Source organism: Oncorhynchus kisutch, linkage group LG3 (assembly GCF_002021735.2).
Source record: "Oncorhynchus kisutch isolate 150728-3 linkage group LG3, Okis_V2, whole genome shotgun sequence".
Classification (NCBI taxonomy): Eukaryota; Metazoa; Chordata; class Actinopteri; order Salmoniformes; family Salmonidae; genus Oncorhynchus; species Oncorhynchus kisutch.
In genome coordinates this window covers 48,374,256-48,391,254 of record NC_034176.2, presented here as the reverse complement: position 1 = coordinate 48,391,254, position 16,999 = coordinate 48,374,256, and the positions used below count along the sequence as shown (strand labels likewise).

The 16,999-nt window shown below is 44.2% G+C and overlaps 1 protein-coding gene across 5 annotated transcripts in view; it reads left to right on the top strand.

Annotated features, from left to right (window-relative positions):
- cntrl (centriolin) overlaps positions 1-16,999 on the top strand; it is a 118,722-nt gene that overhangs the window by 74,407 nt on the left and 27,316 nt on the right. For 3 of the 5 annotated variants that reach the window (XM_031807495.1, XM_031807475.1, XM_031807502.1), the window contains 8 exons: positions 176-365; positions 576-731; positions 991-1,170; positions 1,542-1,661; positions 1,907-2,051; positions 2,263-2,405; positions 12,828-13,017; positions 13,215-13,534. In XM_031807495.1, the coding sequence (XP_031663355.1) occupies positions 176-365; positions 576-731; positions 991-1,170; positions 1,542-1,661; positions 1,907-2,051; positions 2,263-2,405; positions 12,828-13,017; positions 13,215-13,534 (1,444 nt within the window). The remainder of the gene's footprint in view (positions 1-175; positions 366-575; positions 732-990; positions 1,171-1,541; positions 1,662-1,906; positions 2,052-2,262; positions 2,406-12,827; positions 13,018-13,214; positions 13,535-16,999) is intronic. The other 2 variants (XM_031807487.1, XM_031807478.1) reach the window with 2 other exon arrangements.

The following is a 16,999-nucleotide window of genomic DNA, read 5'->3' as shown; positions in this document are numbered from 1 at the left end:
ACCTGTAGTATGTAAAATGTATATGTGGCAAAAAAGCTAAGATATTTGTCCTCCAAAGAGGGGGGGTGGTGGAGGGGTTATTTAAAAAGAAAAATAATAAGAAAAAAAACACATGGTTCAGAGAGTGGCCAAGTGTTGAACTCATCACCTGCAGTACTACTCTCTCTCATGTTAGCAGGATGAGCAGTGAAGGGGGCATGGTGGGCCGCAACTTGGAGCGGCTGCAGCGTGAGGTGCTGGGAGTGGTGTCTGCTGCCCAAACAGACCGGGACCAAGCCCAGCAGGGCCAGGCTCGACTCAGTCAGAAGCTGGCCTCCCTCCGAGAGCAACACAAGGCAGCCTGCCAGGCTGCAGCACAGGCCACGGTGAGTCTCTTCTTTTCCCACCACCTCCATAGGCCACTGGTAGGTGTATGGTGAGGTTGGGTCAGTTTCGCATTTTACCTTATTGCTTAAGTTTAGGATTGGGAAGAGGAAGCTGATATAAGATCTTTACCAAGGGAAAACTTCACCCCCTGGGAGGAGGGAAGCTGTTTTACTTGTTCCCTGTTGTTCATGGCTTGTCCCACCCACAAGCAGGCAGCAAAGAACCTCGGTGAGGAGGAGATACTCCAGCTCCAGGAGGAACTGCAGGAGGCACGAGAACTCCAGAAACTGACGGGCCAGCGGTTCCAGGAGGCTGAGGACGAGCAAGAGCTTTTGCTCGCTGAGCTGGAGGAACAAGACAAACAGGTCATTACTTCCAATGCCTAAAGGATCTATGAGTCTTCTGCCCACTAGTGCATAAGTATAACACACACAGAGAAAACAACATGTGCCACTAGAGCTACTAGTGCTACTAGAGCTAGAGCTACTAAATCATTGTGGGAATGTATCACATCATAATTGTAAATTAGTTAAGTTGACAGGATTGCTGAATAAATGTATATAGATGGACGGATAAATTGACTGACTCACTCACTGACTGACTGTAGGTTCTTGTCTCCCCCAGATGGAAGTGGGCGAGTGCCACACCCAGCAGCAGCTGCAGTCTCTGGACTTGGAGCTGCTGGAGCTAAGAAGCTCCTTCACAACGGCAGACAAGATGTCCGCCCAGCAGTTGAGAGCCGCCAAAGAGCAGCTCCGCTCCTTACACACCATCGTGGAGCAAATCAACCAGGAGAGGGATGAGGTGGGTGTCTCTTCATAAACATAAACACCTATAGGCTGTGTCCCAAATGGTACTCTGTTCCCTACATTGTGCACTACTTTTGACCAGAGCCCTATGGGACTAAATAAATCACTGTAGATTAAATAACTCTCTCTCTCCTTTTCGTCGTCCTATACTTTTGCGGTGCTGTTTGTGTGTACAGAGACTGTGTTAGACTAAAGAGAATATCTCTTTTTCAATGAATCTGTCCTCAATTTCTCCCTTTCTTTCCTCCATCTCAAAATCCTTATTCAATACGGTTGAGAAGGAGGCCAGGAGTTAAGATGAGAGGAATCGAGGAAAGACTCATTAAGATCGAGTCAATCTATTTGTGATGTGTTGTGTTAATGCAGGATGCGGAGGAGCTGGAGGGGTCTAGGGTTCTAGCAGCCGAGATCACTCAGAACCTGACCAAAGCCGAGGCTGAGATCCAGCTGCTGCAAAAGCTACTGAAAAAGCTACTGAAGTACAGGGTATTAAAAAAAGCTAAGACTACAACTCCTACAGAAACAATCTGCATCCCAAATGGCACCATATTCCCTATTATAGTACACTACCTTTGACCAGGGCACATAGCGCTCTAGTCAAAAGTAGTGCACTATGTAGGGAATAGGGTGCTATTTGGAACTCACACCGTGTTGTACATGAGTAGAGATGTACTCTTATTTAACAATATCTGTGCTCACCTGAGTAAGATTTGAAGTTTTCTTTCCATTAGATGCATTTGATGGACCAAAATAGCCTGGGGGGTATTTCAGACAACAGCATCCAACAGCAGGAGCTGGATCGACTGAAATGGGCCTTGACCAGACAAGAGGCCCAGACTAAGCAACTGCGGGAGCAGCTCACCCTGGCTAGAGAGAGTTAGTCGGCTGAACAGTTTGTTTTAGCCTTATTTGGTTGAGTCAGTCTTAACACTGTAAAAACACCCCAATTCACCTATTAGGCCTAACCCTGTATGTCTTTCTGAAGATTCGATGCCTACATCAATATTTTTTTAAATATACTTTATTGCACAATAATCCACTTTGTTGTTGTTTTGTTGATATCCCCAATGTGACTTTGACTCCACAGAGAACAGCGGGAACCTGGAGGAGCTTATGGGGGAGGTGTGTGCTCTCAGGGAAAACCTGGTCCAGCAGAACCAGGTCTTATCCAGCCTCAGAGACCCTCACAGGACCAGGGGCCACTGGTACTATGTCCCATCATCCACAAATGTAAGGAACCACCACCACCTACCAACCTCCCTGTGACTGTTTGAGTAGTTGATGGTTATGCTTTATGGGATTGTCAGAGTGTGGATATGACTGCTACCTGGCTGCAAACTCAGAAGAACCCAGAACCAAATCAAGTAAACTTATTCGGTTTCCTTCTGGGGAAGGAAACCACCTCCACGAAATCCTGATTCGGCAAAAGATATGCTATACCACCGAAACATCAAAATAACCAAAAAAATGTACACCCAGGGTAATAACACGTTATGACATGATCATAACCATATCATAATGTCATAACACTGCCATGACCCATAGATTTACACCTGTAGTGACAGATATTGCGCTATTTTATGGCAGGTTATGATACCTACATAAGAGTGCCAAGAAGTTTTGTTTAGTTTGAAAGTTTGTTTCTTAAATCCTTTGTTGTTGCTGTAATTCATTATTTACAGCCATGTTTGTTTTCCTCATATTTTAAGTAACTTGTAGAAAATACACAAGCATTAAGACCATCCTGTGTCACTTTACTTGGACTAAGAAAATACACGTTATGACCAATTAGGCCTATATGGCTTATATGATCCATCACCTGGGCAGGCAGAGGAAAAAGTGCCTCCTACTGGCCCTCCAACACCACTTCCAGCAGCATCTGGTCTCCCATCCAGGGACCGACCAGGACTAACCCTGCTTAGCTTCAGAGGCATGCCAGCAGTGGGATGCAGGGTGACACAGCGTCTCAAGTAGAATGTTACCATTAAGATGAAAGCTGCAATGCCGGGGTTCAAGCTGTGGGCCCACTGTGCCACCATCAGGACTATTTGGACACATTGCCTTAGGATGAGCTACTTCTGTACTCCTTACCACACTAGGCAAGTAACAGAACTCAAAATCAACCAGATCATGCAGATCATGCAATATGCCTTTGATATATTTTGGACATGATATTGACTACTTTAAACATCTTCTTCACCTGAACTGCTAGACAGATTGGTACAACATCTTTAACCCCCTAAGAGTCAATTGACGCACCAGTGTGTCAATCTAAGTAACATAATAAAATAATCCGCATCAAAATCTGTCAGTTTAAGAGAGATGGATGCAGTGGATGGGTCTCAGTCCACCGCATCGGCCGATGTCGCACTTCCGCATCTGTGGTGAAAGGTTGCAGAGCTAGAGCGGTGTTTGTCAGACCATGAGACATCCCAAAAATCGGTCTTCTCGTGTAAACGTCTGTAGCATCCAAATTGTTTGGCCTACAAACTGTTATGAGAGGGGAGACGAACACGGTGATCACCTCCTTCCTCTACGAAGTGTCAGGGGACTTGTCTGAAGTCGGTGATGATGGTAGAAATGACGGAAACTGATGGTGTTCTCTGTTTTGAGACACGTCTGAAGGTAACCAGTAGCGGTTTTTAAAAAACGAATGGAAGTTTGAAGGTAGTTTTGTAACTACCCAAAAAAAGGGGTTAAGTACACAACATGACCAAAAGTATGTGGACTATGCTTACATTCAGCCACGAGCATTAGTGAGGTCGGGCACTGATGTTGGGCGATTAAGCCTGGCTCGCATTCAGGGTTCCAATTCATCCCAAAGGTGTTAAATGGAGTTGACGTCAGGGCTCTGTGCAGGCCAGTCAAGTTCTTCCACACCTATCTCGACAAACCATTTCTGTATGGACTTCGCATTGTACACGGCGGTGTCATGTCTTTGCTGTCATTAATGTGTTTGAATGTTATTTTATAAAATCAATGAACTACGTTTAATTATTACGCTGTTAAATTAACCATATAAGTAATTAAGTAGTAATCTGGGGCACCACGGAAACAGTTTATATAAAGTTACTGTTTTCCGATTATCTCTTAAAGATAAAGATCTCTTACACCAGTCAATTCATTAATTCTTATTTACCTTCAGTCTCATTCCGAACATCAACTTCAAATCTGCATGAACCCTAGCATAAACCCTACCATAAATTATGAATCAGCGATATACAAATTGTATTTTTCTAACTAAATAATCACACAGAATTACATAAACACACAAACAGGATAGTTTACAGGTTGATTACTACACAAAGCATTGAAAAGTCCCTAGTGGACTAACCCGATATGATGGCTTGTTACAAAAATGAGAACGGAGGAGCATGCAAGCAAGAGCGGGAGAAGAGACAAAGGACTTCACTGTCTTACATACAGCTGATAACTATGCTCATGGAAATGCGATTACGTTGCACATGAACGGCCGCACATTCGAAAATAATTGCAATGTACATATTTACGTGTGTATGTCTTGTTGTCTCTGTTGAAATCGCCGGTCCGTCTGGGGAGTAATTGGACAAAGTCTCTGACTTGTCCACCAGAGATCAGTCTTTCGTAGTTGTAGATTGCTCAGCGGGCTCTGTTATAGTGGATATGTAAGACGTACCAATGGTCGTTTGATAGGGAAATGTTGTGGTTCTCGGTCGAGTTTACTAGACTAAGAGTACTTAAACAGCTGCAGACTGAATGGCAGCAATCCTGCGTGTTTTGGTCTAATATGTTAATTCTTCAGCGAGTCCTTTTTAAACACTTGGGTAATAAGGGCGTTCCATTACGTTTGGCATAATGTCTGTGCTCATTTGGGCGTGGTTATTGACTGGATAAACTTCACATGAAAAAACATTTTATAATTTTGAAGGCCAAGATCACATTTCAGCTTCTCACAAATAGTTTCATATTTAATTATATAAATTCCACAACAGTTGGATGTAAATCTGACCACTGGGAAATATACACATACAGAGATAGTTATGTTATATCGTCCTTATTGAGATCCCAAAACAACTGATCTGACATAATTGTTCTTTAAGTACCCACGGATCCTTCCAACTGTTTGGAATAGAGAAATGTTGTTTCATTATCCAATCTTCGTTACAAAATCACTCTCTGTAACAAAGGGATTTTTAACTTCCCTTTCATTGTGTGGGAGAGTGAGAGTTCCTGCTGGTATTTACGAGCGTCATAAAATGGCCAACTTTCACCCCTCTCCCCCTCTGCGGGATAGAGAGGGTGCTGTAGAGATCCTTCAGATCTTCACAGGAGAGTCATGCCAGTCCCCCTCTGGTAGATTCAACTTGAAAGGATCCTGTAAGTTGCAACCCACCATAAGAATGAACCTTGGATGTCCCAGTGGTTTACCCTGGTAGGCCTTCTGCCAAGGGAGCAGTCCACCACCAGGATGGGCAGTGGATGCCCGGTTTGGGATCGGTGTTCCTAATTCGCGGTGTGTTGCTTAGAGCACTATCCTAAGTTGATAATTACATGATACATCTACAGCCTTAAGGCATGAGTTTCGGGCAGTCTACAGGAATGACCTATGGACCTCTGGTGAGCACTGTAGCTGTAGAGTCACTTCAGAGCCTCAGAGTAACTTTTCCACTTTACTAAGGCTGGTATTTTGCTCGGACCCTTAAGTTGTCCTCGCATAAATCCTCATTAAATGTTCCGTTGTAGGTGTGCGTTTATGCTTACATAAGCGCACATGCCAAGGGAAAGACAACCAAGTATCCTGGTAGGCTGCAACCTGTTCAGAATGAGTCTGACGTCATTTGATCATTTCCAGGTCAATGCCTGGTCAGTAAGTTTTTATGTCGACCTCAAGACATATGTTAAGGGCACGTGGAGTTGTTTTACTACACGTCAATGTGTGTTACACCATTGTAGTGGTGATAGGTATAGTGGTGAAGGAGTCTATTTCATAGCTATGTTATCCACGGAGGAGCTAACCTCCTGACGGAAGTACTCTATAAGCACTGAACCAGTCATACACGGTGTGATCATGGTTCATGACTTCTAATAACTTTCCTCCTGAATGGAGAGTTCTATTTATTAGTGGCATGTGTGTTAACCATCAGAAGAGTGTCCTGGAGATTCCCTTACACGTGTTGCAATCTGAGTGACTACTAACTCCTCTGTCGCTGTTATCAATAGCAATTTGACTTGTGAGGTCTCTAACCTTATTACTGATTGTGGCTGGACTGACTGTGCTGGTATTGGTACTGGTACTCAAGGGGACCAGTTATCCTACCGATTTATTCTGAAATGTTATTCTACCGGAAAACAAGATTAGAGCATTTTACTAGTTGCATTGTTGTTGAAACTACACATGGCAATAATTATTATTTTTGACAATTCTTTTTGAGGTGGATAGTTCACTGGACTTCTTTTACAACCAATGTGGTACACCTCAATAATATCTTAGATGTGTTCTACGGTTATCCCCGTCGAGGGGCCTGTCCGCTCCTCTCTGTTTTCATGGGGAAGTTTACAACTAGATTTGTTTCCTGCTCTGGTGGCCTCGTGCAGTGTTGCACATGGTCTCGCCCCCCCACCGGCCTCGATGAGGCTCATCATGGGTCTGGGCTAGTAATCCCTCCCTTTGTGTCTCACCAGCGGTTGGTGTTGGTATCCGAGGCACAAACGAATAGTTCGGACCCAATGTACGAGTTGTCAGCGGCCGTGTTGTTATTAGATTGGCTGTAACCTTTCAACCAAGTCTCCTGGTGTTTGTGCTTCAAAACGCTCAGTGGCTGTCGAGGCCTGTCAGTCAGTACAGTGTCTGCGTGTGGCAACCTCTTCAGTCCCTGCGAACTGAGACACGGGGATATCTGTCTGGGATATCGCAAAGTGTTTCACCAGTGGGAGTCATCGGGTCAGATGCGGGACTGACGCCGTTCGTGTCATTGTATGGGTAGACAGTCCCCCACAAAGCGGAAAGTGTATCATCGGAAGCAGAGTACACTCTGCACGTTGATGCTTTTATTCCTGAGACTGCTGCAGTGTTTGCGGAACTGTCCGAAGGACAAGAGAAGTTGATCTCAGCTACAGTATTGCACGACTCCAAGGAGGAGGGAAGTTGCTTGTTCACAGAGACTGCTGGCTCGAAATCATGAAAATAATTGTCAATCAGGTTTGCTGATGGAATGTGTTGAGATATCGTAATATTTCCTTGGCTCAGATTGAGCCCCAAGAGGTTTTGAAATGTATTTTTCTGACGGGGTGCTGTCGACAGGTACCCCTTATGGATGACTGCGTTGCAGCTAGCGTTAGGAGAAGACAGTGTGGTCAGTGGAGACGGCACTGTGACCATATGTGGTTGGTTTTCAAATCCACCAGTGGGAGTAAACGATCCATCAAGTCTGCTCCAAGTATCAGGAGTTCAGATTCGAGGCTGGTAACATACACAGGGTGAACGAGCGATACATCCTGGAAGTGTAGTTTCAGCATGAGTCTCAATGTGAGAGGCGATGTTTGAGTGAAACCTCGAAGTGTAGTGTCGCATCATTCCACTTTTAACCAATGTTTAGTTGGCTTCAAAGCCATTTTCAGATCATTGAACAATGTTTGAGAGATGAGCGAGATTGGCGCATGACGGGTTAAGCAGTCCACCAGGACTGTTTCCACGAATGGCCATTGAGTTGCATTTAGTGGACATATTCCCCTCAAAGTGAAGTGGTTGTTCGCAACGACGTGATGTGTCATTTCTGTTCATGGTGAAAGCAGATCGACTTAACGGATTTTGAGTGGGCTTGGCTTTAGAGACGCTATTGACCTTTTTCTTCGCAACCTTTGTGTCAAAGGCTATAGACAAAGCCTGTTGACTTGTTTCTTGATCGAGCAGGCCCTGGATAGGGTCTCAAGTGAGAGCAGGAGAAATTCGATTTTTAACGTCCTTGCTAAGGGTGTTAATTCCTGCGGACCTGTTATTCAGCGATTCCGCATCTAGTCCTAGTGACTTATATTTTTCCCTTTTCTCAAATGTTTCTTGCTTTAGTTTTTCACGTAGTAGAACTTCTAGAGAACATTGGTCTATGTTTAGATTGTCCTTGAACTCTTTGTTACCCTTGTGCTCTGACACTTTTTGTGGGTCGGGTGCAGTAACGTGGCGAACAGGTCGATTGTAGCGGTAGTCGTTTCCAAGGTGACGTACTTTACAGTTATTTTGACCGTGGTGGGTATTGGTATCGTGGTTTCGTGGTAGAAACCGCTGTTGTGCGTCATCTCTCAATGCTCCAGTACTTGATAATGCACCCTCTAACTGGAGTAAGTGCTCCTGGTCAAACTTCAAAACTGAGATGTCAGGGCTCCTAGCGTTACTTGCTTTTGATGCCTTTAAAACTGTTTTTGCAAGCTCTCTGAGTTCTAAGATAGCGAAGCCAACATGGGCTGCAGGATCCAAGTAGGTAATGAAGGTGGGATACATGTTTGACAGAAACATTTGTTTGAATGGTAACAGCTCTTCCATTCCTGTTTCAGTGAGTAGGCCAAAGTAAGCTGAACGATGCCTATGATAGTACGCTTGTGGGTGTTCATTCCGAGCTTGTTTGACAGTGTTAGCCAGTGAGCTTTTGTGTTTGCGAGTCGCAGAACCACTGAATTCTAACCTCAAAGCTGTTGCAGGTTTAGCGTAGTCATTTTGCACTTATTGCTGTTGTAGACGAATGAACCTCACCTCGTCTATTCGATATTCGCGTCAACAGGTAAAGCCTGTAAGAACCCGTAGTGTTCGGGTAGCCACCCAAGGTGTCCTCTATGCCTGCTAAGAATGTTGTTTGGCTGACCTGGAACGGGGTCAGAGATGCGGAAGGTTTTGATGAGTGGCCAAGAGGAGAAGACTGAGGGACACATGAGGGAAGCAAAGTCTAAAACCTTCTTTCGTCTTCACTCCTTTGAGTACCGAGCTCCGGTTGCTGTTTGGGTAGTACGCTGTAGTCACTTGGCCACTTAGAGTACTGATTTTAGACATGTGAGTGCCGCACTTGCTCCGTTCGGCCTCATACTTATCTGTCATGGTTTGCATTTGGAGGTCTTGAGTACGGAGCGAGAGATTCAGTGATGAGTTTCCTCTACTTGCTTAGAAATCAATATTTCCATCTTCATCATCTGAGTTCTCTCATCAGAGCTCTTCTGCTGAGCTCTGCGGTACTGGACCGATGCCAATCTTTGACATAAGGGCTAAAGTGGAGAACCTTTAGAATGCAATTTCTGCAGTTTTTCCGCTAATGGCGTTTATCGCTGTTGAGGTAAGTGATCAATCCTTTTATAGGTGAGGGTTCATTAATTAGCAGGGGACTGGGAACCACCCGCTCTGATAGCTTGCACATTCTATTTTAAAAAATGTGGAGCTGAAAAAATTATTTTGTAAATCTATTTGTAGACTTTAATGAACCATCAATTATGGATCAGTAATGTGGGAGCTAATGTGAATGAATTTGCAAAAGCAAATTTAAGTGATGAAAAAAATATATATTTCCACCATGGGTCCCTTATCCCTGATGGCTGAAACCACATTGAATTCCCGCAAAGGCGGAACTTCCGTCAATAGTGGATTAGTACTATGGGAAATGGCCTCAATGAGCTTGCAAAAGCACATTTTATTGATTTAATCACTTTCATAATATATCAAACCTGTATAGGCTATTTGGGAATAAAATTTGAAATAACCTGGAGCTTAATTCTTATTTACCTTCAGTCTTATTCTGAACGTCGTTGACTTAAAATCTGCATGAACCCTAGAATAAATTATGAATCAGCAATACACAAATTGGCTTAAGTATTTATTTACTAAGTAAATAACCACACAGAACTACATAAACACACAAACAGGATAGCTTACACATTAATTACTAAACAAGGCAATGAAAAGCCCTAGTGGACTAACCCGATAAGTGATTTGTCAATGATAAATCAAACTTGTATAGACTATTTGGTAATTAAACCTTAATTAACCTGAAAGCAATGCTGTAACTAGGTTCATTTGGAAAAGTTTAAATAGTCTCTTTGGTAGAAAAAAAATCAGTTTGGAACCTTGTCCAAATTATTAATCTGAAAAGTTAGGACTGACAATTTTAGCTTCTTAGTTAAATTGAATTTATTAAATCATTTATTTATAGATTCTTTAGCACCAGGGGTCACTTATCCCTGAGGGCTGAAACCACATTGGATTCCCGCGAAGGCTGGATTAGTTTTACCATTACTGGATTAGTTTTACCATTTTCTGGTCTTGTAGTTTTAAAACCATTTGTAACATATTCAGGTGGAACCACTTCTAAAATGTCTAATATGTTCATTCTTCTGCGAGTCCTTTTTAAACACTTGGGGGGAAAAGGGCGTTCCATTACATTTGGAATAATGTCTGTGCTGACGTAGGCATGGTTAGTGACTGGATAAACTTCACATGAAAAACATTTTTTTTTATTTAGAAGGCCAAGATCACATTTCGTCTTCTCATAAAGAGTTTCATATTTAATCCTAGAAGTTCCACAACATTTGGATGTAAACCTGACAACTGGGAAATATACACATTCAGAGATAGTTATGTTATACCATCCTTAATGAGATCCCAAAACAACAACTGATCTTACATAATTGTTCTTTAAGTACCCACGGATCCTTCCAACTGTTTGGATTACAGAAATACTGTTTCGTTATCCAATCTTGGATGTCACAATCTACAAAATTTCTCTCTGTTGTAACGAAGGGATTTTTAACTTACCTTTCATTGTATGGGAGTTAGAGTTCCTGCTGGTATTTACGAGCGTCATAAAACGGCCAACTTAGAGCGGACCCATTGTAACCTGATTCTTCAGATCTTCACAGGAGAGTCATGACCGGGGCATTGTCATGCTGAAACAGGCCAGACCTTCCCCAAACTGTTTCCACTAAATTGGAAGCACAGAAGGCCAAGCCTGACTCATGAAAAACAGCTACAGACCATTATTCCTCCTCCACCAAACTTTAGTTGCACTATGCATTTAGGCAGGTAGCGTTCTCCTTTCATCCGCCAAACCCACATTTATCCGTCAGACTGCCAGATCTGAAGCGTGATTCATCAACTCCAGAGAACGCTTTTCCACTGCTCCAAAGTCCAATGGCGGCGAGCTTTACAACACTCCAGTCGACGCTTGGCATTGCGTGTGGTGATTTTAGGCTTGTGTGCGGCTGCTCGGCCATGGAAACCCATTTCATGAACCCATTTCATGAAGCTCCTGACAAACAGTTCTTGTTCTGACGTTACTTCCAGGGGTAGTTTGGAATTCGGTAGTGAGCGTTGCAACCGAGGACAGACTATTTTTACGCGCTTCAGCTCTCGACCGCCCTGTTCTGTGAGCTTGTGGCCTACCACTTCGCGTCTGAGCCGTTGCTGCTCCTAGACGTTTCCACTTCACAATAACAGCACTTACAGTTGACCAGGGTAGCTCTAGCAGGGCAGAAATTTGACCAACTGACCTCTTGGAAAGGTGGCATCATATGACGGTGCCATGTTGAAAGTCACCGAGTTCTTCAGTAAGGCCATTTTACTGACAATGTTTGTCTATGGTGATTGCATGGCTGTGTGCTCGATTTTTTACACCTGTCAGCAACGGGTGTGGCTGAAATAGCCAAATCCACTAATTTGAAGTTTTTCTTCCTGAGTGTTTTTCTTCTTATCTCCTAGATTTAGGGCAGAAACTTCAAAACCTTGTTTCTTATTATACATGTTTTTGACTGTCCTTTGCCATTTATGAATGTGTTATTGAATGTGGGCTATTGGCTTGGTTATAGTAGTAAAGGCCAAAATCGATATTTTATCCCCCCCAAAAGTATATATTTTTATACCTAAAGGGGTCCTAATATTCACAATCACATAGTAAAATGATCCATACTATGACATTCTTAAAAAATTCCATGTCAGTTTTAGCACCCCCCTCCCCCCAACATCTTAAACTCTAAAGAATTAAAAGCAACATTTTCCAAGAGTCTCGATAAAAGAACATGGCAACTGTTCAAATGCTTGCATCAACTCTTTTTCCTGTCTAACAGTGCCACCATGCAGCCAAACTCAAGAGATATAAACATGTGCCTGTTGCAGCGCCACCGTGTGGTCGATCTGAATGTGCTTGCATATGTTGAGTGTTGACAGTGTTTGAAATATGTACACCAAGTTTTGGTACAATTCAAATATCGGTGTCTGATCTGTATGAATTTATGTGCCAGACCATGCCCACATGGATGTTTATTGGTCAGTATGTTTGACATACTAGCCTAGAAATTGTTGCGTTGGGAGATATTGGTCCATAGATGCCATGTATCAAGTTTCGTGCAGATCGGTCATTTGGTGCCAGAGGAGTTGTGTTTTAAGTGTTTTCTATGTAGTATGTGTAAAGCCTAAGTTATACTGCAACGCAAGACCGCAAAATGGCGATCCTGCTTACTTGTGTCGAGTTTATAATTGCGGGGCTGTACACCTTTGCGTATTTTTCCTACACAATTACGCAGGATCGCCATTTTTGCATGGCTATTTGTAGTTCTTATATTGCATTTGGTATAAATTAGGCTTAAGGCTGATATTGTACAGGACTAATATACTATAGTCTTATTGTCTGTTTCTCCTTGTTCCGTCAGGCTCACAGTTTAGGTACTCAGGGCACTCAGGATTCAGGTCTAGGGTTGCAGTATCCTACCTCGCCTGGCAGGGGGCACCGCAACAGCAGGCGCAGGGGGGTCAGCAGGGATAGAGGTCCCCAGCCTGGAGGGGGATACTGGGTCTACTCCCCTCCGGTGCACACATCCTCACACACTTACAAAGGAAGAGGTATGTATAGGCACATTGCAAGTTTCCTCTGAGACCTCTGTCGTTACACTACGATACAGCAAACCGTGAGAGTCAACACAGCAACGTGTGTGTGTGTGTGTGCACGCATCGGTGTATGTGTGCATCGGTGTGTGTGTGTGTTTGTGTGTGTGTGTTTGTGTGTATGTATGTATGTGTGTGCGTGCTTGACCACTCAGGTGAGGCGAGGGACAGTGGTAGTGAGAGCGATGTGGTAGACTGCAGCTCCTCTGGGATGGGGACTGGGGATCAATTCAGCCATCCCCCTGGCTCGGCCATCTACACCATGCTGCCTGACGGTTCTCCCCTGCCCCCTGGCTCTGTGGTCTATGCCTCCCCTGCGGCCAGCCTGGCATTCAGTCCCGGGACGGTCATCTACGGGTCTCCACCACAGGGGGCCCACCTGGTCTATGGCCCCAGCAGCCTCTCTTGGCCCTTGCTCGGAGTCAGCTTCCCCACCGGGGTGCTCCACTGCAACATGCCGGGGCACAAGGAGATGGTGGGTGACATGGATGAGATGATGATTCCTAATGGTTTGAATGGACTAATCCAGTGTTTCCCAATCCTGGTCGTGGGGACCCAAAGATTTCCGCTTTTAGACCTAGCACTAACACACTTGATTCATCTAACCAGCTCATCATCAAGCCTTTGACTCAAAATCTAACAGTTGCACCCTTTTTGGGTCGTCCCCAGGACCAGGATTGGAAAACACCGGGATAATCTACGATATGACCACTAGAGGGTGAATTAAGATGATATTGAAAATGCATTAACTAAAATGATGCCCTCGACTTACAGATGCCTTTTTTTCTCTAGCTCCAACATGGGTGGCATTCAGAAGGTTACAACATGCTGAACGTCCCAGAGACGCCATTCCTTACTCTAGCCACACGTCAGAATGAATAGTATCTGTATCTGAGTGCTCCACAACACTGTGCTCTACTGACCCCGGACCTCTCTAACATGCTGACCGCTCGTGTGCATGTTGATTTTGTCCACCCACACCAGACGTGATCAGGACACGCAGGTTGAAATATCAAAACAAACTCTGAACCAACTATATTAATTTGGGGACAGGTTGAAAAGCAGTGATGGCTTCTGACTCCGAAACTTTAAATATTGTTAACCTGTTTGGGCTAGGGGGCAGCATTTTCACGTCTGGATGAAAAGCGTGCCCAGAGTAAACTGCCTGCTACTCAGTCCCAGTTGCTAATATATGCATATTATTAGTATATTTGGATAGAAAACACTCAGAGTTTCTAAAACTGTTTGAATGATGTCTGTGAGTATAACAGAACTCATATGGCAGGCGAAAACCTGAGAAAAAATCCAACCAGGAAGTGGGAAATCTGAGGTTGGTCGTTTTTCAACTCATTCCCTATTGAAGATACAGTGGGATATTGGTCATGTTATACTTCCTAAGGCTTCCACTAGATGTCAACAGTCTTTAGAACCTTGTTTGATGCTTCTACTGTAAAGGAGGGGGGAATGAGTCAGATGTCTGTCAGAGAGCCACGAACTCGTGACGCGCGTTCATGTGAAAGTTACCTCGCATTCCATTGCATTTCTACAGACAAAGGAATTCTCCGGTTGGAACATTATTGAAGATTTATGATAAAAACATCCCTTGAAGAGGGGGATTACCGCAGCTGCTTTCCAATCTTTGGGAATCTCAGACGACACGAAAGAGAGGTTGAACAGGCTAGTAATAGGGGTTGCAACAATTTCGGCAGATAATTTTGGAAAGGAAGGGTCCAGATTGTTTATCCCGGCTGATTTGTAGGGGTCCAGATTTTGCAGCTCTTTCAGAACATCAGCTGACTGGATTTGGGAGAAGGAGAAATGGGGAAGGCTTGGGCGAGTTGCTGTGGGGGGTGCAGTGCTGTTGACCTGGATAGGGTTAGCCAGGTGGAAAGCATGGCCAGTCGTAGAAAAATGCTTATTGAAATTCTCAATTATAGTGGATTTATCGGTAGTGACAGTGTTTCCTCTCCTCAGTGCAGTGGGCAGCTGGGAGGAGGTGTTCTTATTCTCCAAGGACTTTACAGTGTCCCAGAACTTTTTTGAGTTTGTGTTGCAAGAAGCAAATTTCTGCTTGAAAAAGCTAGCCTTGGCTTTTCTAACTGCCTGTGTGTATTGGTTTCTAGCTTCCCTGATAAGTTGCATATCACGGGGGCTGTTTGATGCTAATGCAGAACGCCATAGGATGTTAAGGGCAGTCAGGCAGTCTGGTCTGGAGAGAACAAGGGGCTATACCTGTTCCTGGTTCTACATTTCTTGAATGGCGCATGCTTATTTAAGATGGTAAGGAAGACATTGAAAAAAATAACCAGGCATCTACTGACGGGATGAGGTCAATGTCCTTCTAGGATACCCCATGCCAGGTCGATTAGAAAGTCCTGCTTGCTGAAGTGTTTCAGGGAGCGTTTGACAGTGATGAGTGGAGGTTGTTTGACCGCTGACCCATTACGGATGCAGGCAATGAGGCAGTGATCGCTGAGATCTTGGTTGAAAACAGCAGAGGTGTATTTAGAGGGCAAGTTGGTTAGGATGATATCTATGAGGGTGCCCGTGTTTACGGCTTTGGGGTGGTACCTGGTAGGTTCATTGATAATTTGTGTGAGATTGAGGGCATCAAGCTTAGATTGTAGGATGGCTGGGGTGTTAAGCATGTTCCAGTTTAGGTCGCCTAGGAGCACGAGCTCTGAAGATAGATGGGGGGCAATCAGTTCACATATGGTGTCCAGAGCACATCTGGGGGCAGAGGGTGGTCTATAGCAGGTGGCAACAGTAAGAGACTTGTTTTTAGAGGTGGATTTTTTTAAGTAGAAGTTCAAATTGTTTGGGTAGTAGGACAGAACTCTGCAGGCTATCTCTGCAGTAGATTGCAACATCACCCCCTTTGGCCGTTCGATCTTGTCTGAAAATGTTGTAGTTCGGAATGGAGATTTCAGAATTTTTGGTGGTCTTCCTAAGCCAGGATTCAGACACGGCTAGAATATCCGGGTTGGCAGAGTGTGCTAAAGCAGTGAATAAAACAAGCTTAGGGAGGAGGCTTCTAATGTTAACATGCATGAAACCAAGGCTATTACGTGTACAGAAGTCATCAAAAGAGAGCGCCGCGGGAATAGGAGTGAAGCTAGGCACTGCAGGGCCTGGATTCCCCTCTATATCACCAGAGGAACAGAGGAGGAGTAGGATAAGGGTACGGCTAAAATCTATGAGAATTGGTCGTTTAGAATGTCCGGAACAGAGAGTAAAAGGAGGTTTCTTGGGGTGATAAAATAGCTTCAAGGCATAATGTACAGACAAAGGTATGGTAGGATGTGAATACAGTGGAGGTAAACCTAGGTATTGAGTGATGATGAGAGAGATATTATCTCTAGAAACATCATTGAAACCTGGTAATGTCATCGTATGTGTGGGTGGTGGAACTGAAAGGTTGGATAAGGTATAATGAGCAGGGCTAGAGGCTCTACAGTGAAATAAGCCAATAAACACTAACCAGAACAGCAATGGACAAGGCATATTGACATTAAGGAGAGGCATGCTTAGTCGAGTGACTATAAGGGTCCAGTTAGTAGTGAGGGTGGTTGGGGTAACGGCGATTCAGACAGCTAGCCGGGCCATCGGTAGCAAGCTAGCATAGGACGGTGTTCTGTTTTTAGCCACTTCGTGCATTTCCGTTAGTAGATTAGTGGGGTTCCGTGTGGTAGAGGGGATCAATCCAATTGGCAAAATAGATATAGTTATAGTGACCCAAGAAAAATTGTCAGAGAGACCTATTCAGATAGCAGCCGATAAGACAGCTAACGATTAGGGTGGGGCTCCGCACCGGTAGTAAAACGGGTTTGGATAGGTGATTGTAGCCCAGGAGTGGTTGATGGAACTCTTCAGCTGGCTAGCTCTGGAATAATTGAAGTTTGCTCCGGGACCGACGTAAGCCAAAAGTCACACGGATAGC